Here is a 22410-nt window from a genome sequence, read left to right as displayed (position 1 = left end):
ATGAACGAGGAGGCCCTTTCTGTGCCTCGTTCGTGTCCCCTGCTCCAATGCCTTCTCATGTACCTGTGCCTGGTACACAGTAGGTGCTTAATAAGCCTTTGTAGAATAATGAATGAAAAAAATGAATGAATGCCCGCGTCCAACCCTTCTTTCTGCCTTTCTGCGTCCCTTAGCTGTGTCTCTTTATATAGGGCATATATATAGTTTGTGGGTGTAACTATGTATGTGTGTATTATGGGCTCCTCTCCAGGAGTTGGGCTGGGCTGGGCTGGGAGTCCCTCCCTCCCCTCCCCGCGCCCCGCCACCCCATGCACACAGCAAAACGTGAAAAAGAAAACATCTCGAAACTGCAAAAAACACCATGGCCCTCCCCCCTCCCCATAGAGCCCACAAAAAAATAAAACACGACGCTCCCTCACAGCAGCCCCCTCCCTCCCCTGCCCCCTCCCTCGGGGTCCCTGCTTCGGAGGGGGAGGAGGGCGGGGAGGGTGGGCGGGGGGCGGGCCCAGCAGTCTCCAGCGCGCTCACGGGGGAAAGCGGGGGCGCCCCCGACCCCGGCAGCCTCGATGCACGCGCGCCCGCGCACGCGCCCCGGACACGCCCCTCGGCTCCCTCGCCGCGCCCTACACAGGCGTGGTTTTCCTGTTGAGCGTGTTGGTGTTGGAGGCGGCGGCCTCCTTGGCCAGGGTCCCGGGGGCGGGCGCGGCGGGCGCGGGTGGCGCGGGCGCGGGCGCGGCGGGCGGCCCGGTGACCGTGACCGTGACGCCGCCGCCCGCCTCCTTGGGGAAGGCGTTGTGCAGCGTGAGGAAGCCGGACGCCCCCCCGCGGTCCCGCTCGGCGCCCGCCCCGCCGCCGCCTCCGCCGCCGCCCCCGGCCGCGCCGCCGAACGCCCCCATCGGCGTTGCCGCCGCCGCCGGCCCCCGCCAGCCCCGCGGCCACGCTGCCCTTGGAGGGGTCGCGGCTGAGCGTGTACATGGAGATGTCCGTGGAGGCGAAGCCCGGGCCCCCGGGGCCGCCGGGAGACGCGTCCCGCGACGGCGACGGCTCGCTGGAGCGGGAGCTAGAGCGGGAGCGGCGGCGGTAGCGGAAGCGGTAACTGGGCAGACGGAGGATGGCCGAGGGGCCGCTCCCGCCACTGCCGCCCGCGCCCCCGCCGGCCTTGAGCAGGTCCGAGCGAGACTGGCAGTGCGCCTCGCGGCTGCGCTCGATGTAGATGTTGACGGCCAGCACGCCGATCACCTCGGCCAGGATGAACGACAGCCCGCCGAAGTAGAAGGACCAGCCGTACGAGTAGTGGTTTTTCTTCTCCTCGTCCCGCTTCGGGCCCGGCTCGCCGGCGTTGGCCGAGATGTACACGATCACGCCGATGATGTTGCTCAGGCCTGGGCGGGGACGGTCAGACGGGAGCCTCGAGGCCACCCCCGGCCCCTCCCCGGTCCCCGGCCCCGGCCCCTCTGCGCCAGCGGGCCTAGGCGCCACCCCCAGGCTAGACCCCCGAGTGGGCTAGACCCCCATCCTGGATCTGGCTGACCCAAGTCCTGCCGGAAGTGAACACAACTCCCCGCCCGATACTCTAGGCGCGGCCCTGCTGGTCTAAGCTCCAACCCAGGGGGCTCAGGCCCACTCCTAGCTAGCCCAGGCCTCATCTCCGCTGGTCTAACCCAGCCCCGGCTGACCTAAACTCCATCCCCCTGGTGGTGCAGGGCCGCCAATGGTCCAACTGCATCATGCGTGGTCCTAGCCCCGCAGGCTCAAGTACCCCCTCAGACAGTCTAAACTCCACCCCAAGGTGGTCCAGGCCCTGCCCTGAATGGTCCGGACACGGCCCTGGCTGGTCCAGGTCCTGCCCCCAGATAGCCCAGGGCCCACCTCTGCTGGTCTAACCCAGCCCTGACTAGTCTAAACTCCACCCCTAGGTGGTCTAGGACCCCAACTGGTCCAGGCAACACCCTAGATGGTCCTGGCCCTGGCTGGTTCAAGTCCCATCTCAGATGGTCTAAACCCCACCCCCAGGTGGTCCAGGCCCTGCCCTGAATGTACAAGACAGGGCCCTGGATGGTCCAGGTTCTGCCCCCGGATAACCCAAGCTCCACCTCTGCTGGTCTAATCCAGCCCTGGCTGGTCTGAACTCGGCCCTACGTGGTCTAACACCCACCCCCAGATGGTCTGGGCTGCCCCCACATGGCATAAACCCCACTCCTCTAGCTAAGGTCCCACCTCTGCTGGTCTAAACCCCAACTTCTCTGGTGGTAACTCCATCCCAAGTGGTCCAGGCCCCACCCCTAGGTGGCCTAAGCCCCACCCCTAGCTAGTCCAGGCCCTGCCCTGATTGGTCTAAAACCCACCTTTGATGAGTTTACAGCCCCTGCCCTGGTTAGTCTAACTCCACCCTTAATGTTATAAACCTGGGTTTTTCCCAAGCCCCGTCCCTCTGCTCCTTTGAACTCTGTTAATGATGTCATCCTGCTGTGACCAGGCGCTATCACTTATCTAAACCCTCTCTTCGTCATATAATTCCTGGCGGAGTATCCATTCTAGGCCCTCCCCTGCTGGTCAAAAATTTGCCCTTAATAAAGCAGGCCCCGCCTTCTACTCTAGGCCCCACCTCCAGCTTACCAAACCCCACCCCGTGCGGATCTTGGCCAGGGTCCTCCCCGGTCCTAGGTCCAGCTACTCCGGATTTTCAGGTCCTCCAAGCCCCACCCTTTGCAGATCTAGACCCACCCCCAAAGCACACCCTGCTCTTCAAATATGCAAAGCCCTCCCTCTTCTCTGTATTCTACTCCTCCAAAAAAGCTCTGCCCCCTGGAATTTCCCAATGCTACTCATATGGGGTAGAAAGGGGGTCTTACCCCTTAATTACGTGCCTCTTAAGTGTTCCTGTCCTAGCTCTCTGCTCCTCTAGGCCCTAGCTCTTGAGACGGCCAATCCGAGGTACTGACTGGCTTTGGTCGGCCTCTTGCTTCAATCAGCCAGGTTGACTTTTTGTGTCCTTAAGGACATAACCCCTCCCCCTTTGGCTTTTCCAGGCATCACCCTCTTTTTTCTAGCCTCTCCTTCTCCAAATGGTAACGGGCAAGGGCCGATTCAGTCTCCCTCGACCAGCCCCTTTAGTTTCCACTTCCCGGCCCTGGACGGTTTCCCAGGACCAGCCCCCTCTTGGATCCACCAAGGTCTCCAAAGGCCAGCCCCTTAAAACAGGCTCCTCATCCGCGCCCAGATCACTTTCTACCTCTCCTGGGCCCGCCCTCCAAGGCCCAGCCCCGCCTCTCTATCCTCAAGAGCCCAGTTGTGTCTCAAGATCCCACCCCCTCCCCCAGCTCCTCCCTTTCCGTCTCCAGGACGGCGGGCTAAGGATCCTAAGCGCCTGGCGTCTTACGCGCTAGACACCTGTCTCTGCCGCTTCACTCCTCCGAAGGCGTAGCGAAGACTACACCCACCTTACCCAGCGGGTGGCGATGGAGCTTGGGGACCGCCTCCCCAAGCTCCGGACCCCCGGGGGTGCTCGGGGCAGGGTGGCTTTGCAGACACACACACGCGCACATGCACTCACACACACGCGCGCGCGCACACACGCACTCGCGCGCGCAGGTGGGCCGCCCCGGTCGCCCCCTCCCTCTGCCTCTCACCTGCTGCCACGAACAGGATCCCTGCGCCCAGAATGATGTTCCTCTTGGACTTGTAGACGCGGGAGGCCGCCACGCACACGCCCCCAAGCAGCAGCAGGATGGCGCTAAGGATGGGGAAGATGCTGGAGGCCCGGACAACTCCTGCGGGGGAGGAAGGAAAGGAAAAGAAGGGAGAGCGAGGGCGGTCAGACGCGGCTCCCTGCGCCCCCCTCCCGGCCCCCCATCTCGCGGCGCCTCCCACCAGTTATGTGATTCTTCCTCTCCGGCTGTGTTCTGGTTTATTTTACTGTTGCCTCATTCTCTCTCCTGTTTTTAAAATTTCTCTGTTTCTCGGTCTGATTCCCTCTCCCTCTTTTTCTTTGTCTTTTTCTTTCTTCCTCGGACTATTTTTCTCTCTCCCGGAATATCTTTTCCCCTCTTTGTTTATCGAAATCACTCTCCCTGTTTTTCTCCCAACTTCTCCATGGATCCTCTCCCTTTCTCATCCCTCCCTTCCTCTCGTCTGCGAATTTCTTTCTCCATATCCCGCAAATCACTTACTACCTCTCTCCACACCCCTCCCATTTTCTGCCTCGCTTCATCTGAGTTTCTCTCTCTCTCTCTCTCTCTCTACATTCCTTCCTCCCTCCTCCTCCTCCCTTTTCTGCCAGGCTGAATCTACTTCTGAGTTTCTCTTCCCTTCTTCTCCTCCCGCCCCACCCCCCTCGTTTTATTGCCTGGCTTCATCTATCTTTCTGGGTCTGTCTCCCCTCTCTCCTCTTATCTTCTGGGCCTCATATGTCTTCATAGGTTTCCCCCCAACACCCCGGTTTTTCTGCCTGGCCTCATCTATCTTCCTAGTCCCCGCCCCCAACTTTTTCTGTCTGGCTTCGCCTATCTTCCTAGGTCTCTCCCCCGTCTTTTTTTTCTGCCTGACCTCATCTGTCTTCCTACGTCTCTCCCCACTTCACCCCGCCCCTTTTTTCGCCTGGCCTCCTCTGGCCTCCTGGATCTCTCCCCTCCTTTAATGCCTGGCTTCCTCAATCTTCCAGATTTCTTTTTCTCTCCACTCCCTTCCTCTCCCTTACTCCTTCCCTCCCTCCCCACCCCCTTTTAGGCCTGACTTCATCTATCTGAGTCTTTCTCTTTTCCTCCCTCCCTTCTTCCCCTTCTCTCTCTCCCCTCCTCCCGCTCCGCCCCCCTTGTCTCTTTCTCTGCAGTCCTTTCTTTCCACCCACTCTTAAAACTCCAGGCAACCAGATTTTGCGATTTCGGAGCCTGGCTGAGGCCGCAGCCAATCATCATTTAGGATTTGCCGCGTTCTCGGGGTAGCTACCAATGGAAACACAGGCTTTCCCAACCGGCTCCAGGGAGTGGCCCGTCCCCACCGCAGATTGCCCCATAGCCCTGCGGCGCGGTGGCCAATCCCAGCCCGGGATTCCACAACCAGTCACGGCGCAGAGTCGCCGCGAGGGCCAGAGAGAGCAAGGCGGCCAATGAGCGCTCAGGATCCTCCCTCAGCCCGCCCCAAGGTGAGAGGAGGGGGCGGGAGCGAGATCACTCAGCCAATCGGGGACCAGAGGATCTCACTATCTGGACTCGGATTGGCTGGGAGGCTAACCTCGGCGTGTCGATCCAAGTGCCTTCTCCCGGCGCCTACCCCGACGCCCTCAGGCCCCGCGATTTGACCCACTCCCCACTTCTGTCCCGGACCCCCACGTACGGAGTAGATACTCCGCGCTGTCGTGGTCGTAGTCCGTGTCCTCCGGGAAATGATTGATCTTCACGCAGACGCCTCTTTTCAACCCTGGAGGAGCGGGGAGGGCAGTGGTGGGGGTGGATACTTCAGGGTTGGGGGCGGGGCAACCCCACTGACAACCGACCCTGCCCTTCCCCAAATCCCTTCTCTCTCTGAGCAGCTTGGGAGACAGCAAGTCCCGGCTCCTGAGCCCGACTCGTGATATGGGACAAACTTGGAACTTCTGTGGTCTCCGTTTCCCCGCCTGTTAAAGAAAAGAAGAAAAGCAAGGAAAAAACCCAAAGTCTAACATCCAGCACTCACTGCAAGGCCATGGGACCTTGGCCCTGTAAGCTGGGCTAAGTTGCTCCAGCACTCTGGATTTCCTGCTCCCACCTCTATAAGAAAGAGGGTGTTGTTGGCTTCAATAATAGCAGGGCGCTTCCCACCTCTCAATTGGTTGAAAAGTCTGGAAATGCGTGGGGAAAAAAAAAACAAGGAAAGGGATGCAGAAGCCGGTGAGGACTACATTTCCCATGAGACCCCGTGAAGTCTGGAGTCCAGTTGTGAGAAGAGCAGTCGCAGTGGGTCATGGGAGTTGTAGTCTCCAGTCCTGTAGGGGTGGAGGGGAGAGAGAGGGAGAGCGCTTCCAGTCTCTTTCTGCAGGGAACCTGGAACCTTCTGGAGAGAGATGGAGTGGTTGAAGCAAGCAGAGGTGTGTGAGGGGTGGAGTATGCCTCTAGGGGTCATGCATCCTCATCTCCTTCCCCTCCTAAGATGCTCATCCTCAGCTATTTTCTCATCCTTTGGGAACAGTTAATATTTTACTACCTCTAGCACATAGCTGGAGAAAAAATTAAAAATATAAATATAAGTAATGTAGTTTCCTCAGCTGCTCAGTTCTGTCCAGTTCTGCAGGCCTGTGCCCATGCTGTGGAACATTTCGCTCACATTCTTTGCTGATGTAGTACTTTACCTGCAGCGGGCAGCTCAGGAGGCACTTTCTTGAGGAAGCTTTCCTAGACACAGACACATATGCACACTCATTCCTCCCACCAAACTTGGGTCAGTTTCCTGCTCTGAGGTGCCCCGTAGGACATGCATTTGTTGATAGATGATCTTCTTCGTCCTCGGCAAGCTGGGAGTTCCTGGAGGGGATAGGGCGTGGGAGTCCAATTCCTCTGTGTGTCCCAGCATTTCTTGGCACTAGGCCTGGAACACGGCAGACCTCAAGAAATGAGGGTTGAGGCCGGGCACAGTGACTCACACCTGTAATTCCTGCACTTTGGGAGGCCAAGGCGGGTGGATCACTTGAGGTCGCGAGTTCAAGACCAGCCTGGCCAACATGGTGAAAACCTGTCTCTACTAAAAATATAAAAATTAGCTGGGTTTGTTGGCGGGTGCCTGTAATCGCAGCTGCTGGGGAGGCTGAGGCAGGAGAATTGCTTGAACTCAGGAGGTGGAGGTTGCAGTGAGCCAAGGCCGTGCCATTACACTCCAGCCTGGGTGACAGAGTAAGACTCTGTCTCAAAAGAAAAAAAAAAAAGTGAAAGAAATGAGGGTTGAATGAAGAATGAATGAATGAATATAAGCATAGCAGAAGGTGAGATCAGAGGCAGACCGTGACCAGCAAAGGAAAGTAGGGGAAAGAATAGGGACAGAGGAGGAACTGGGAAGAATTAATATAAGGGAGTGAGTAATACTGCCAAGAGCTAATCTGTGTTGGGTGCTTCCTAGGTGGGCCAACTCATCTGATGCTCCTAAGAGTCCTGTGAAATAGATCATGTGGTTTGTGTCCTGCAGTGGCCAAATGTTAGGTATTGGAGTGTCTCCATCTTTTTCATTTTTCATTTTTTATTTTTTGAGACAGGGTCTCCCTCTCTTGCCCAAGTTTGGAGTGCAGTGGCACAATCTCAGCTCACTGCAACCTCTGCCTCCTGGACTCAAGTGATCCTCCTGCCTCAGCCTCCTGAGTAGCTGGGACTACAGGCTTGCGCCACCATGCCCAGGTAATTCTTGCATTTTTTGTAGAGACGGAGTTTCTCCATGTTGCCCATTTTGCCCAGGCTGGTCTTGAACTCCTGATTTCAAGTGATCTGTCTGCCTCAGCCTCCAAAAGTGCTGGGACTACAGGCGTGAGCCACTGCGCTGGCCTCCACCACTTCCTTATTCTGTGTCCTTGCTGGTGTTACATAGGCCAACTTGCTTCAGTTTCCCCAGCTATAAAATGAAGAGAACAGGACCTACCTCATGGGACTGATATGAGGGATTGTGTCTAGGTGGAGATTTAGCACTTTGCCTTGAACACAATTAAGTGCTCAGTTGATAGCAGCTGATATATGGCACCCATTACCCAAACGTGGAAACTGAGGCACAGAAAGGGGTCATCATTTCACAGCTGATGGTGGCAACAAAAGTCAAACACACATCACGTATGTGAGCATCTGGGCTGTTCAACACTGTATTACCAGCATCTAGAACAGCGCCTAGTGCATACTGAGTGCTTAATAAGTATTTTTAATGAAAGAATGATTGAATGGGCCAGGTGTGGTGGCTCACATCTATAATCCTGGCAATTTGGGAGACCAAGGTGGGTGGATCACCTGAGGTCAGGAGTTTGAGAACAGCCTGGCCAACATGCTAAAACTCCATCACTACTAAAAATACAAAAGTTAGCTGGTTGTGGTGGCATACGTTTGTAGTCCCAGCTACTTGGGAGGCTGAGGCAGGTGAATTGCTTGAATCTGGGAGGCAGAGGTTGCAGTGAGCTGAGATCTTGCCATTGCATTCCAGCCTGGGTGAGAGAGCGAGACTCAGTCTCAAAAAAGAAAAAAAAAAAAGAATGATTGAATGGGTCCACAAGGCCGGGCGCGGTGGCTCAAGCCTGTAATCCCAGCACTTTGGGAAGCTGAAACAGGCGGATCACAAGGTCAAGAGATCGAGACCATCCTGGCCAACATGGTGAAACCCTGTCTCTACTAAAAACACAAAAATTAGCTGGGCATGGTGGTGTGCGCCTGTAGTCCCAGCTACTCGGGAGGCTGAGGCAGGAGAATGGCTTGAACCCGGGAGGCAGAGGTTGCAGTGAGCCAAGATCACACCACTGCACTCCAGCCTGGCGACAGAGTAAGACTCCATCTCTAAATAAATAAATAAATAAATAAATAAATAAATAAATAAACAAAAAATGGGCCGGGCACGGTAGCTCACGTCTGTAATCCCAGCACTTTTGGAGACCAAGGCAGGTGGATCATGAGGTCAAGAGATCGAGACCATCCTGGCCAACATGGTGAAATCCTGTCTCTACTAAAAATACAAAAATTAGCTGGGCATGATGGTATATGCCTGTAGTCCCAGCTACTTGGGAGGCTGAGGCAGGAGAATCGCTTGAACCCAGGAGGTGGAGGTTGCAGTGAGCCGAGACCGTGTCACTGCACTCCAGCCTGGGAGCACAGCGAGACTCCGTCTCAAAAAAAAAAAAACAAAAAACAAAAATAAATAAATAAAATAAATAAATAACACTTGTTGTGAAGGATGTGGAGAAATTCGAAGCCTTGTGCACTGCTGGTAGAAATGTAAAATGGTGCAGTGGCTATGGAAAACACTATCAAGGTTCCTCAAAAACTAAAAATAGAATCATCATATGATCCAGCAATGTCAGTACTGGGGATAGACCCAAAAGAATTAAAAGCAGGGACTCAAAAATAGATATTCATACACTCGTGTTCATAGTAGCATCGTTCACAATAGCCAAAAGGTGGAAACACCCCAGTGAGCGTTGACAGATGAATGGAGGAACATGTGCTCTATACATACAATGGAATATTATTCAGCCTTTAAAAGGAAGCCAATTGTGATACATGCTATAAACATAGATAAACCGTGAAGACATTATACTCAATGAAATAAGCCAGTAACAAAAAGACAAATACTGTACCATTCCACTTATATGAAATACCTGGAATAATCAAATTCATAGAGACAAAGTATCATGGTAGTTGCCAGGGCTGGAGGGTGGGAGGATGTGGAGTTATTTAACGGGTACTGAGTTTCCGTTTTGCAAGATGAAAAGAGTTCTGGAGATTGGTTGCACAACAATGTGGGTGCACTTACCACTACTGAAATGCATACTTACAAATGATGAAAATGGTAAATTTATGTTATATATAATTTACTACAATTTTCAAAATGAATGAATGAATGAATGAATGAGTGAGTGAATGAATATACAACTCCCACATACAAACTCTTACCCATCAGCACCTCCACCGTGGTGTGGTAGGTAAGATGACAAGCTCAATGTTCCTTCCTCCCTCCCTCCCTCCCTCCCTCCCTCCCTCCCTTTCTCTCTCTCTCTTTTCTCTCTCTCTCTCTCTTCTCTCTCTCTCTCTTTTATTTTTTTTGAGACGGAGTCTCATTCTGTTGCCCAGGTTGGAGTGCAATGGCTTGATCTCGGCTCACTGCAACTTCCACTTCCTGGTTTCAAGCCATTCTCTTGCCTCAGCCTCCTGAGTAGCTGGGGTTACAGGAGTGTGCCACCACGCCCAGCTAATATTTGTATTTTTGGTAGAGACGGGGTTTCACTGTGTTAGCCAGGATGGTCTCGATCTCCCGACCTCAGGTGATCCTCCTGCCTTGGACTTCCAAACTGCTGGAAGTACAGGGGTGAGCCACCTTGTCCAGCTTTTTTTTCCTCTTTTTTCTTTCTTTCTTTTTCTTTTTCTTTTTTTTTTTTTTTTTTTTGAGACGGAGTCTCGCTCTGTCGCCCAGGCTGGATGGAGTGCAGTGGCCGCATCTCAGCTCACTGCAAGCTCCGCCTCCCGGGTCCACGCCATTCTATGCCTCAGCCTCCCAAGCAACTGGGACCACAGGCGCCCGCCACCTTGCCCGGCTAGCTAGTTTTTTGTATTTTTTTAGTAGAGATGGGGTTTCACCGGGTTAGCCAGGATGGTCTCGATCTCCTGACCTCGTGATCCGCCCGTCTCGGCCTCCCAAAGTGCTGGGATTACAGGCTTGAGCCACCGCGCCCAGCCCACTTTTTCTTTTTCTTTTTCTTTTTTTAGAGATGGAGTCTCACTCTGCTGCTCAGGCTGGAGTGCAGTGGCACCATCTCGGCTCGCTGCAACCTCCCCCTCCCAGGTTCAAATGATTCTCCTGCCTCAGCCTCCCAAGTACCTGGGATTACGGGCACCCGCCACCACACCTGGCTAATTTTTGTATGTTTAGTAGAGATGGGGTTTCACCATGTTGGCCAGTCTAGTCTCGAACTCCTGGCCTCAGGTGATCCACCCACTTCAGCTTCCCAAAGTGCTGGGATTACAGGTGTGAGCCACCGCGCCTGGCCTGGTTCCTCCTTTCTTGAATGGGATCATAGTAATTCTCTCAAAACATTTGTGACGATTAAATGAGACTGAGCATGTAAACCACATGGCACACTGAATCACTGAACAGGTTAGTGGTGACAGTAATAATAACTAGCTCTGACTGAGCACTAACCATGCACTAGGTACTGCTCCAAGCATTTGACAGGTGGTTAATAACTCGCTCAGTCCCTCGGACAAACCCTCGGAGGTAGGTGGCGACAGCATCCTTGCTTTACAAATGAGGAAACGGAGGCATAGGGAGTTGAAGAAGTTCCCCAAAGTCCCGTTGCAGGTGAGTGATGGGGAGGAGTTTCCTTCCAGCACAGCTCAGTTTGGGAGGTTGGCATATTTAAGACAGTAGAGTCTGGTGGCTACGGGGGTTATTGATTGTGGGCTCTGGAATCCAACTCTCCGGACACACATCCCAATGCACCACTTCCCAGCTGCGTGGTTTTGGAACCAGATCATCCCTGGGCCTCTCCTCTCTCACGGGGAAATTGAGGACGGTAGTGTGACTTTAGAGGGCTTCAGTGAGATTTCAATGAAAGTTAGACACAGAAGGCCGGGCGCGGTGGCTCATGCCTGTAATCCCAGCACGTTGGGAGGCCAAAGCGGGTGGATCACGAGGTCAGGAGTTCGAGACCAGCATGGCCAACGTGGTGAAACCCCGTCTCTACTAAAAATACAAAAATTAGCCAGGCATGGTGGCAGGTGCCTATAATCCCAACTACTTGGGAGGCTGAGGCAGGATAATCGCTTGAACCCAAGTGGCGGAGGTTGCAATGAGCAGAGATCACACCACTGCACTCCAGCCTGTACAACAAGAGCAAAACTCTGTCTCGAAAAAAAAAAAAAAGAAAGAAAGAAAAAGGAAAGGAAAGGAGGAAGGAAGGAAGGAAGGAAGGAATGAAGGAAGGAAGGAAGGAAGGAAGGAAGGAAGGAAGGAAGGAAGGAAGGAAGGCAGGCAGGCAGGCAGGCAGGCACAGATGACCAGGTGCAGTGGCTCACAGCTGTAATCCTAGCACTTTGCCAGGCTGAGGTGGGCGGATCACCTGAGGTCAGGAGTTCAAGACCATCCTGGCCAACATGGTGAAACCCAGTCTCTACTAAAAAATACAAAAAGTAGCCCAGCGTGGTGATGGGCGCCTGTAATCCCAGCTACTCAGGAGGCTGAGGCAGGAGAATTGCTTGAACCCAGGCAGTGGAGTTTGCAGTGAACGGAGATCACGCCAGGTCACTCCAGCCTGGGAGACAGAGCAAGACTCCGTCTGAGAAAAAAGAAAGCTAGGCACAGAATACACAGTAGTTATGCCTAACGCCACCGATCAAGCTGGGAGTTTTTCTTGTGCATGGATCGTGATGTCGTGATGTCGTGGCCCTGAGTCTCCTCCCTGGGGCTGCCGAGTGCAGACCTGGGCATGTGAGGGTTAAGAGGCAGCTTTCTTGCAGTGCAGACACGTGGAGAACTGGGATCCAACCTGCTCTACCCCTCATGCTGGGTGGTCCAGTCTGAGTCACTTCCCCTTTCTGGCCATCAGATTCCTGCTAATAATACATTCCCCTGGCAAAATGGCGTGGGTTCAATAAGATAATAAGCCAGGCAAAGTTTTAGCACAGGGCCTTTGTGTGGTCAGCACTAATAAATAGGGCTGTGGGCCCAGACTCTTGAGTCCTGAGAGAAGACTTGGGGGTGTGACTGAAATCCCTGAGGAGGGGGCACAAGCTGGGCTGTCCCATGCAGACTCCTCCAGCTCCCAACGCTTGAAATGTGGCAATGGAGAGGTTCTGTGAGGGTAAAATATGTACTGGGTTTCAGACTCAGCGTGGGGAAAAAAGAGAGAGAGAGAATACATAATATTTCATTAATAATTTTTATGTTGATTACATATTCAAGTGATAATATCTTGGCTATGCTGGGTACCTGTTCCTTTTTATTTATTTTAATGTAGCTATTTTAATTTTCTTTTCTTTTCTTTTCTTTTTTGACAGGGCCTTGCTCTGTTGCCTAGACTGGAGTGCAGTGGCACAATCTCGGCTCACAGCAACCTCCCCCTCCCGAGTTCAAGCAATTCTCCTGACTCAGCCTCCCGAGTAGCTAGAATTATGGTTGCCCACCACCACACCTGGCTAAATTTTGTTTTTTCAGTAGAGATGGGGTTTCACCATGTTGGCCAGGCTGGTCTCCAACTCCCGACCTCAGGTGATCCACCCGCCTCAGCCTCCCAAAGTGCTGGGATTACAGGCGTGAGCCACCGTGCCCAGCTTAAAAATTTTAACTATATATGGTCACCCGTGTTATATTTCTTTCTTGCTTGCTTGTTTTTTTTTTGGTTTTTTTTGTTTTTTTTTTTTAATAGAGTCTTGCTCTATCACCCAGGTTGGAGCGCAGTGGCACAATCACAGCTCACTGCAGCCTCGACCTCCTGGACTCAAGCAATCCTTCTACCTCAGCCTCCCTAGTAGTGAGGACTAGAGGCATGTACCACCATGCCCAACTAATTTTTAATTTTTTACGGAGGTGGGGTCTCCCTATATTGCCCAGGCTGGCCTTGAACTCCTGGACTCAAGCGATCCTCTCACCTTGGCCTCCCAAAATGCTGGGATTACAGGGGTGAGCCACTGGCCCATTCTTTTGTTATATTTCTTTTTCCTTTCTTTTTTTTAATTAATCTATTTATTTATTTATTTGAGATGGTGTCTCACTCTGCTGCCCAGGCTGTAGTGCAGTGGCACCATCTCAGCTCACTGCAACCTCTGCCTCCTGGGTTCAAGCGATTCTCCTGCCTCAGCCTCCCAAGTAACTGGGACTACAGGCACCCACTACTATGCCTGACTAATTTTTGTAGTTTTAATAGAGACAGGGTTTCACCATATAGGCCAGGCTGGACTCGAACTCCTGACCTCAAGTGATCCATCCACCTCGGCCTCCCAAAGTGCTGGGATTACAAGGCATGAGCCACTGGCCGATTGGGAAGTGCTTCCTATTGGGAAGGGCTAGAATTCCTGGGTTATCAGGGTGGAGGGGATCAGGGCTTGGTCACATTAGAATTCCTAATAATAATGAGAAGAACAGCTGAGCAACAACAACAAAATGCAACGCTATGATCTAGTTCTTCCTCTGTGCCTGCTCGTCTTTGAAATGCTTTTCTTATATTAGCTCATTGAATCCCTCCTTGGCCCTGTGAGTTAGGGACTATTAGGATTCTCATTTCCCCGTTGATGGAATAGAGGCACAGCAAGGTTAAATATACAGCCAAGGTCACGAGGCTAGACGTGGCAGACAGGAGATAAACCCAATGAGTCTTATTTCTCAGAGTTTGTTTCTTTTTCTTTTTCTTTAAGAGTAAAGTGGGGCCAGGCATGGTGGCTTATGCCTGTCATCCCAGCACTTTAGGAGGCTGAAGCGGGCAGATCATTTGAGGTCAGGAGTTCAAGACCAGCCTGGCCAACATGGCGAAACCCCGTCTCTACTAAAAATACAAAAAATTAACCGGGTGTGGTGGCACATGCCTGTAGTACCAGCTACTCAGGAGGCTGAGGCATGAGAATTGCTTGAACCTGGGAGGCGGAGGTTTCAGTGAGCTGAGATCGTGCCACTGCACTCCAGCCTGGGCAACAGAACAAGACTTCGTCTCAAAAAGAAATTTAAAAAAAAAAAAAAAGAGTAAAGTGGGCCAAGGCAGGCAGATCATTCGAGGTCAGGAGTTCGAGACTAGCCTGGCCAACATGGTGAAACCCCGTCTCTACCAAAAACATACAAATTAGCCAGGCATGATTGTGGGCACCTGTAACCCCACCTACTTGGGAGGCTGAGGCAGGAGAATCACTTGAACCTGGGAGGCGGAGGCTGCAGTGAACCAAGATCGTGCTGCTGCAGTGAGCCAAGATCATGCCACTGCACTCCAGGTTAGGTGATAGAGAGAGACTCCAGCTCAAAAAAAAAAAAAGAGAGAGAGAGAGAGAAAGTGAAAGCAAGTTTTTTTGTTTGTTTGTTTTTTCAATTGAGATGGAGTCTTGCTCTGTTGCCCAGGCTAGAGTAGAGTGTCACGATCTCGGCTCACTGCAACCTCTGCTGCCTAGGTTCAAGCAATTCTCATGCCTCAGCCTCCCGAGTAGCCGGGGTTACACGCGCTTGCCACCATCCCCGGCTAACTTTTTTGTATATTGAGTAGAGACGGGGTTTCACCATGTTGGCCAGGCTGGTCTTGAATTCCTGGCCTTAGGTGATCCACCTGCCTCGGCTTCACAAAGTGCTGGGATTACAGGTGTGAGCCATCACACCCAGCTGAAATCAAGTTTATTAAAGACAATAAAGGAACAAAGAATGGCCGGTCCCTAGGCAGAGCAGCCTCTGAGCTTGTTTTAATCATTACATTCTACTGCATCTCTCAGACACACTCCAAAGGGAGATGGGGATTGAGCCTGAGAGTTCCCAGGGCACAGTGACTGCAGGAGGCAATGACTCGGGGGGGCCCAGTTTCTACAGCCCTGGTGGGCTGAAAGCAAGTGGATTTGTTGCTTTGTTCTCCTACAAAACCAGACACACCTGGATTCAAATCCAGATGCTGGGCCTGGCATGGTGGCTCACGCCTGTTATCCCAATACTTTGAGAGGCCGGGAGTGAGAGAATTGCTTGAGCCCAGGAGTTCTAGACCAGGCTGGGCAATGTGGGGAGACCCCATCTCTAAAAAAAAAAAAAACAAGCAAACAAATCAGAAACAAAAACAAATCCAGACCCTACTGCATATTAACTGTGTGACCTTGGGCAACTCACTTCACCTCTCTGAGCCTTCACTTCTTCTTTTAGAACGGGAATAATAAAAGTACCAGCCGGACGCAGTGGCTCATACCTGTAATCCCAGCACTTTGGGAGACTGAGGCAGGCAAATCACCTGACGCCGGAGTTCGAGATCAACCTGGTCAACCTGGTGAAACCCCGTCTCTACTAAAAGTACAAAAATTAGCTGGGTGTGATGATGGGCACCTGTAATCCCAGCTACTCAGGAGGCTGAGGCGGGAGAATTGCTTGAACCTGGGAGGTGGAGGTTGCAGTGGGTTGAGATTGTGCCTTTGCACTCCAGCCTGGGCAACAGAGCAAGAATCTGTCTCAAAAAAAAATTAATAAAAATAAATAAGTAAAGTACCTACTTAGCAGGGTTATTGTGTGCATCCAGTGACAAATGAATGACAATTACAAGAACAACAGAGTCAGCCTTCATTCCTCCTCTCCTTGAAACACTAACTTCCGTTGGCTTCCAGGACATCCATTTTTCCCCAAACCTGTAGCCACTCCTTTCTCCACTCCTTTGATGACTTCTCATCTCCCTCCCTTTTTTTTTTTTTTCTGGACGGAGTCTCACTCTGTTGCCCAAGCCGGAGTGCAGTGGCACGATCTCAGCTCACTGCAGCCTCCGCCACCCGGGTTCAAGGGCTTCTCCTGCCTCAGCCTCCTGAGTAGCTGGGATTACAGGTACACGCCACCAAGCCCAGCTAAGTTTTGTATTTTTAGTAGAGACAGGGTTTCCCCATGTCGGTCAGGCTGGTCTCGAGCTCCTGACCTCGTGATCCGCCTGTCCCAGCCTCCCAAAGTGCTGGGATTACAGGCGTAAGCCACCACGCCCGACCATCTCCCTCACATTTTAATAGTGGACTGGCTGAAGGCTTAAGCCTTTAATGAAATTTTATCATTTGTTCTGATCTCTTCTCTCTCTCTCTTTTTTTTTTTTTTTTTTTTTTTTGAGATGGGATCTTGCCCTGTCGCCCAGACTGGAATGCAGTGGTACAATCATGGCTCACTTTAGCCTCGACTTCCTGGGCGTAAACAATCCTCCCACCTAAGCCTCCTGAGTAGCTGGGACCACAGGCACACACCAGCACTTTCAGCTAATTTTTAAATTATTTGTAGAGACGAGGTCTCGCTATTTTGCCCAGGCTGGTCTCAAACTCCTGGGCTCAAGCGATCTTCTTGCCTTGGCCTCCCAAAGTGCTGGGATTATAGGTGTGCGCCACTGCGCCCAGCTGTCTCTTCTCTAACTGACTCCGTCCATCTAATTCATCTATATGATGATGCCCCTCAAACTGATATCTCCAGCCCAGTCTCTGGCCTCATATACCATATCTTTAACAATTTAAATCAGTGGTCAGCAAACTACGGCTCACAGGCCAAATCCAGCTAAGAACGGGTTTTATGTGTTTTTAATGATTGAGAAAATATCAAAGAAGAAGACGATTTTTGTGGCATGTGAAAATGACATGGAATTCCAAAAAAAAACTTTTTTTTTTCTTAGAATCTCTCTCTGTTGCCCAGGCTGGAGTATGGTGACGTGATCTCGGCTCACTGCAACCTCCGCCTCCCAGGTTCAAGCGATTCTCCTGCCTCAGCCTCCTGAGTAGCTGGGATTACAGGCACCTGCCACCACGCCTGGCTAATTTTTGTATTTTTAGTAGAGACAGGTTTTCACCATGTTGGCCAGGCTGGTTTCGAACTCCTGACCTCAGGTGATCCGCCTGCTTTGGCCTCCCAAAGTGCTGGGATTATAGGCGTGAGCCACTGCCCCCGGCGAAATTCAAATTTTAGTGTCCATAAATGAAGTCTCATTGGAACACAGCCACACTCACTCACAGACTGTCTCGGTCATTTTCACAAGTTGTTGTGATACAGACTGTTCCACAAAGCCTGCAATCTTTCCTATATGGCACTTTATAGGACCTTCACTGTGCTGGCCTCTGTCCAGATGTTGTCTGTGAATGGGCACCGTAAGTTTAACATGCCCAGAACTGAGCCCCTGATCCCTCTCCTTCATAATAAATTTGATAAGAGAAAATAAATAAAATAGCTGCTGTTTCATCTTAGGAATGGCTCCCCTATTCTCAGGAGATCAGGCCAAAGTGTTAGAGCGGTGATTCTCAACTCAGGGCGATTTTTATCCCCCAGGAGACAGTCGACAATGTTTAGACACAATTTACAATTTTGGTTGTCACGACTGGGAAGGGCGCTGCTGGCATCTAGTGGGAGAGATCAAGGCTGTTGCTCAGCATCCTACAATGCACAGGACGGCCCCCTCCACACAGAATTATCCACCCCAAAATATCAACCGTGCTGCGGTGGAAAAACCCTGCTTTGGAGGCGCCCCTGGCTCTTCTCTCTCATATCCTACAACTGCTCCATCAGCAATTCCTGCCCACGGTAGCTCCAGAATATACTAAGAATTCAAACAACTTCCCAAACACTACAGCCCTCACCCTAGATGAGCTTCTCGTTGTCTCATTTGCCTTCCCTTTGGTCACTTGTCAACACAGCAGCAAGAGCCATACTGCAGAAATGTAAGTCAGCTCATGTGACTCCTCTGCTCAAGAACCTTCAATGGCTCCCGTCTCCGAATCTAAAGCAAAGTGCTTTCTGGGATGTATAAGAAGCTATGAGGCAGGGTGCAGTGGCTCACACCTGTAATCCCAACACATCGGGAGGCTGAAGCAGGAGGACTGCTTGAGCTCAGGAGTTTGAGACCAGCCTTGGCAATATAGTGAGACCCTGTGTCTACAAAAAATGGTGGCATGTGCCTGTAGTTCTAGCTATTTGGGAGGCTGAGGCAAGAGGACGGCTTGGGTTCAGGAGTTCAAGGTTTCAGTGAGCTATGGTCTTACCACTGGATGCCAGCCTGGGTGACAGAGCAAAACCCTGCTTAAAAAAAAAACAAAACAAAACAGAACCTGGCCAGACATAGACATGGTAGCTCATATCTCTAATCCCAGCACTTTGGGAGACCTAGGCAGGCCAATCACTTGAGGTCAAAAGTTCGAGACCAGCCTAGCCAACATGGTGAAACCCCATCTCTACTAAAAATACAAAAATTAGCCAGGCATGGTGGCGCACACCTGTGATTCCAGCTACTCGGGAGTCTGAGGTATGAGAATCGCTTGAACCCAGGAGGCCAAAGTTGCAGTAAGCCGAGATCACACCACTGCAGTACAGCTTGGGAGACAAAGCAAGACTCTGTTTCAATAAATAAATAAATAAGGCCGGGTGCGGTGGCTCATGCCTGTAATCCCAGCACTTTGGGAGGCCGAAGTGGGCGGATCAGGTCAGGAGATCGAGACCATCCTGGCTAACATGGTGAAACCCCCCATATCTACTAAAAAATACAAAAAAATTAGCTGGGTGTAGTGGTAGGCACCTGTAGTCCCAGCTACTCCGGAGGCTGAGGCAGGAGAATGGAGTGAAACCGGGAGGTAGAGGTTGCAGTGAGATTGTGCCACTGCACTCCAGCCTGGGCGACAGAGGGAGACTCCATCTCAAAAAATAAATAAATAAAAAATAAATAAGTAAATAAATAAAATAATAATTTTTTTAAAAAACCAGAACCTGTGAGATAGGGACCCTGATATGCCTACGACTGCACCTCCTTCTACTACATTCCCTGCCACTCACTCTGCCCTGTTCCCCATCACTCACTCTGCCCTGTTCCCCGCCACTCACTCTGCCCCGGCCACGCTGACCTCCTACTGGCTTGATCAACACACAGCCACACTCCCACCTCAGGGCCTCTGCGCCTGCTGTTCCTACAGGCTGAAGCACTTTCCTCCATCTCTTACTTCCTTCAGACCTGCACTCAAATGTCACCTGCTGGGGGAAGCTTTTCCTAGATTCCTTATCTACTTCCCACGGGGATCCCTGACACCTCCCACCACCCCCCAACTCCTTGTCCTTCTTAGCACTCAGTTCTATCTAATACCCTAAATGTTGACTTTATTTACCTCCATCATTATCTGTCTCTACCTTAGAACACGAGATATATAACGAAAGGAGGTTTTGTCTGTTTTCCACTGCTGCAGCCTCAGAATCCAGAACAATGCCTGGCACATAATATAAACTCAATAAAAATGGGACGTTGAATGAATGAATGAATGAATGACGTCCCTACTAGATGCCACGTGCTGTCCTAGGGGTTTCATGATGTGAGCCCTCACACTTGGCTCTATGCCTGGTACTTGGTCAGACCGGTGAATGAACATGAACTCAAACTTCCACAAGAGAGGAAAAGAACATCACGAAAGCCGTGGGAGGAATGGGAGGCGATACCGGCGGATGGAGGTGACTGTGGGGAAATGGAGACCCCCCGCCAGCTGCTGCTCAGATCCGGCCCATCGTGGTCAGGGTAGAACACAGGCTTGTGTTAGATCTTCCGCTAGCTCAGAAGAAGCCGGAAATCAGAACTACAATGGGAAGCCTCCCTATTTTTAACTGTTGGCAATGGATTCAGATTTTGCTTTCAGTTTTAAACACTTCGTACACTAGACAGAGCGCATCTGCGCATCCTATCCATGGGATTCGAGTTCTGCGCTTGGCTCTGCCCCTTTCTCAGCTGGGTGACCTTGGGCAAGTGACTTCACCTCTCTGAGCCTCAGTTTACCCATCCCCAACAGGGAGGTGGTGCCCACCTCATAGGATTAAACAAGATAACGTTCCTGGCTTGTCGTGAGCACTCAGCAAAACAGAGGAAGAAGGGGCAGAAGAAATAGAGGGGGATGAAAAAGAGAAGCAAGAGATTTCAATCTTTTGGCGGAAGGGGGCATCAGAACGGCTGGTTCCGCTCCTTCACGTTGCAGACAAGGGCTGTGAGGCTGCGGTGCAGGGGGGAAGATAGTGGTCACACAGCGGGGCAGATACGCAGCAGGACTGGCACCCAGGACTCCTGCTTCCCAGCCCCACAGCTCGGTGATACTCAGGAAAGAAATACTGATGCTAAAAGTGGGAGAGAGAAGGGGTCGGCGCAGCAGAGGGCAGGAGTCTTGGAGAAGTGGGGGAGTCGAGAGCCAGGGAGTCGAGCTAGGAGAGAAGCTGTGAGAGGGAGAACAGGACAGAGGAAAAGAACCAAGACAAAGATCTGAGGAGGTAGCAGGGGCAGGAGCGAGCAGCCTTAATGTGAAGGCATGAGGCGTCGGGTCAGGAAGACGTCAAAGAAGGCATGAGTGGAGGAAGAGGAAGTGGAGCCCACTAAAGGAAAAAGGAGGAAAGGACCAGGATGGGAGGTTGGAGGGCATCCTGGTGGGAGAGACGTGGGAGGGGGCACTGATGGGGAAAGATGTACAGGAGGAGAAGCACAAGGCAGAAAAGAGAGAAGGTCATGAGTGAGGGCGAGTTAAGGCAGAAGTTTCAGGGGAGCAGCAGCCAAAGAGAAGGGGAAAGAGATGGAGACCGGAAACCTGGGCCATGAGTGGGGGTGGGAGAGGCAGGGGAATTCAGATGACCTGGGGGGAATGTCGGGAGAGAGAAGATGCCACTCGACCCTAGGGAGAGGAAATGAAGGGGCAGGTGGAGAGGAGGAGCAGGGTCAAGATGAACTGAAGGCAAAGAGGGAGAAACAGGCTGCTGAGTGCAGAGGCTCACGCCTGTCATCCCAGCACTTTGGAGGCTGAGGCAGGAGGATCTCTTGAGCTCAGGAGCTTGAGACCAGCCTGAACAACAAGGGGGACCCTATCTCTACAAATAATGAAAAAAATTAGCTGGGCACAGTGGCTCATGCCTGTGGTACCAGCTATTCAGGAGGCAGAGGTGGGAGGATGGCTTGAGCCCAGGCGGTGGAGGCTGCAGTGAGCTGTGATTGTACACTGTACTCCAGCCTGGGCGACAGAGTGAGACCTTGTCAAAAAAAAAAAAAAGGAAGGAGAAAAGGCACAGGGCAGAGTGTGGAAGAAATGAAACAGGAGGAGCCCAGGTGCTTGAGAGAGGGAAGAGGGAGGGGTGTGATGGGGCAGGGCAGGAGACACTGCCAAGGGGAAGATAGGATAAGGGGGTTCAGTGTAAAGGCAAAGGGGCTGCAGAGGGACTAGGCAGAGGAATTCCGCAGGGTGCCAGGACGCAGGGAGGAGTGGGAAGGAAGGGAGAGGGGGTCAGGGGCACGAGTGGGAAGCCGCAGAAGCGCCTCTGGCAGAGGACAAGGGGTGCCCATGGGGGCCCCAGGATCAGGGAGAGGCAACCCCAGGAGGCTCAGGGTCTCTCGGAGGGGAGCGGCGGGGGCTGCGGGGAGGGCCGCCCGCACCCTACCTTCCAGGCAGCAGATCCTCCAGAGGCCCGAGTGCGTGAGGCCGCCGGGGTCCTTCTTCTCGGAGGCGCCGCTGCCCCCGCGGTGGGGGGTCCCGTCGTCGCCGGCCGTGAGGTTGGTGGTGTTGCAGATGAGGGCGCGCGTGTAGAGCCAGTAGTCGGTGCTGATGGCGATGGTCATGAGGCCGAAGGCGGCGAAGGCGCCCACCGTCGTCAGCAGCACCTGCACCCCCTTCTCGCACCAGAGGCCCCGCTCTTCGTTCCAGCGCTTCAGTGACTCCAGTTTGACCACGGGCAGCCGGGGGGCCGTGGGCCACCACCGGGGCAGCGGGGGCGGGGCCGTGCCGGCGGCTGGGGGGGGTCACAGCGCAGGCAGAAGCGGGGGGCCCGGGGCCGGCGGGGCTGGGGAGGGGGCGGCGAGGAGGAGGCTGCGGCCGGGGAGGGGGTCAGAGCGCGGCCATGGTCGGCGGCTGGTGGAGGGCAAGGAGCGAGATCTCGGATTAGAGGAGAAGGCACAGGTACCTCCCCCAGTCCCCGCCCCCCCTAAAATCCCTGCCTCAGCTCCAGAAACTCCTTCCACTTGGGTCTCCACTGCTCCCCTTTCTCAAAAAAAAATAAAACAAAAAACAAAAAAACTCTCTCCACTCTTGTCTTCTGCCC

The 22410-nt window shown here is 52.6% G+C and overlaps 1 protein-coding gene across 1 annotated transcript; it reads right to left on the bottom strand.

Moving 5' to 3' along the window:
• Positions 1-553: 553 nt before the first annotated feature.
• CACNG8 (calcium voltage-gated channel auxiliary subunit gamma 8) lies at positions 554-22111 on the bottom strand (the record flags this gene model as incomplete). Its single annotated transcript, XM_009195270.4, is given in 5 exon segments — positions 554-897; positions 899-1382; positions 3630-3770; positions 5332-5415; positions 21754-22111. Coding segments are annotated over 5 exon segments (1341 nt in total), but the record flags the coding sequence as incomplete, so codon positions are not given.
• Positions 22112-22410: the final 299 nt, after the last annotated feature.

This window comes from Papio anubis, chromosome 20, assembly GCF_008728515.1.
Source record: "Papio anubis isolate 15944 chromosome 20, Panubis1.0, whole genome shotgun sequence".
In the NCBI taxonomy this organism is placed as follows: Eukaryota; Metazoa; Chordata; class Mammalia; order Primates; family Cercopithecidae; genus Papio; species Papio anubis.
This window is presented reverse-complemented; position numbering and strand designations above follow the sequence as displayed.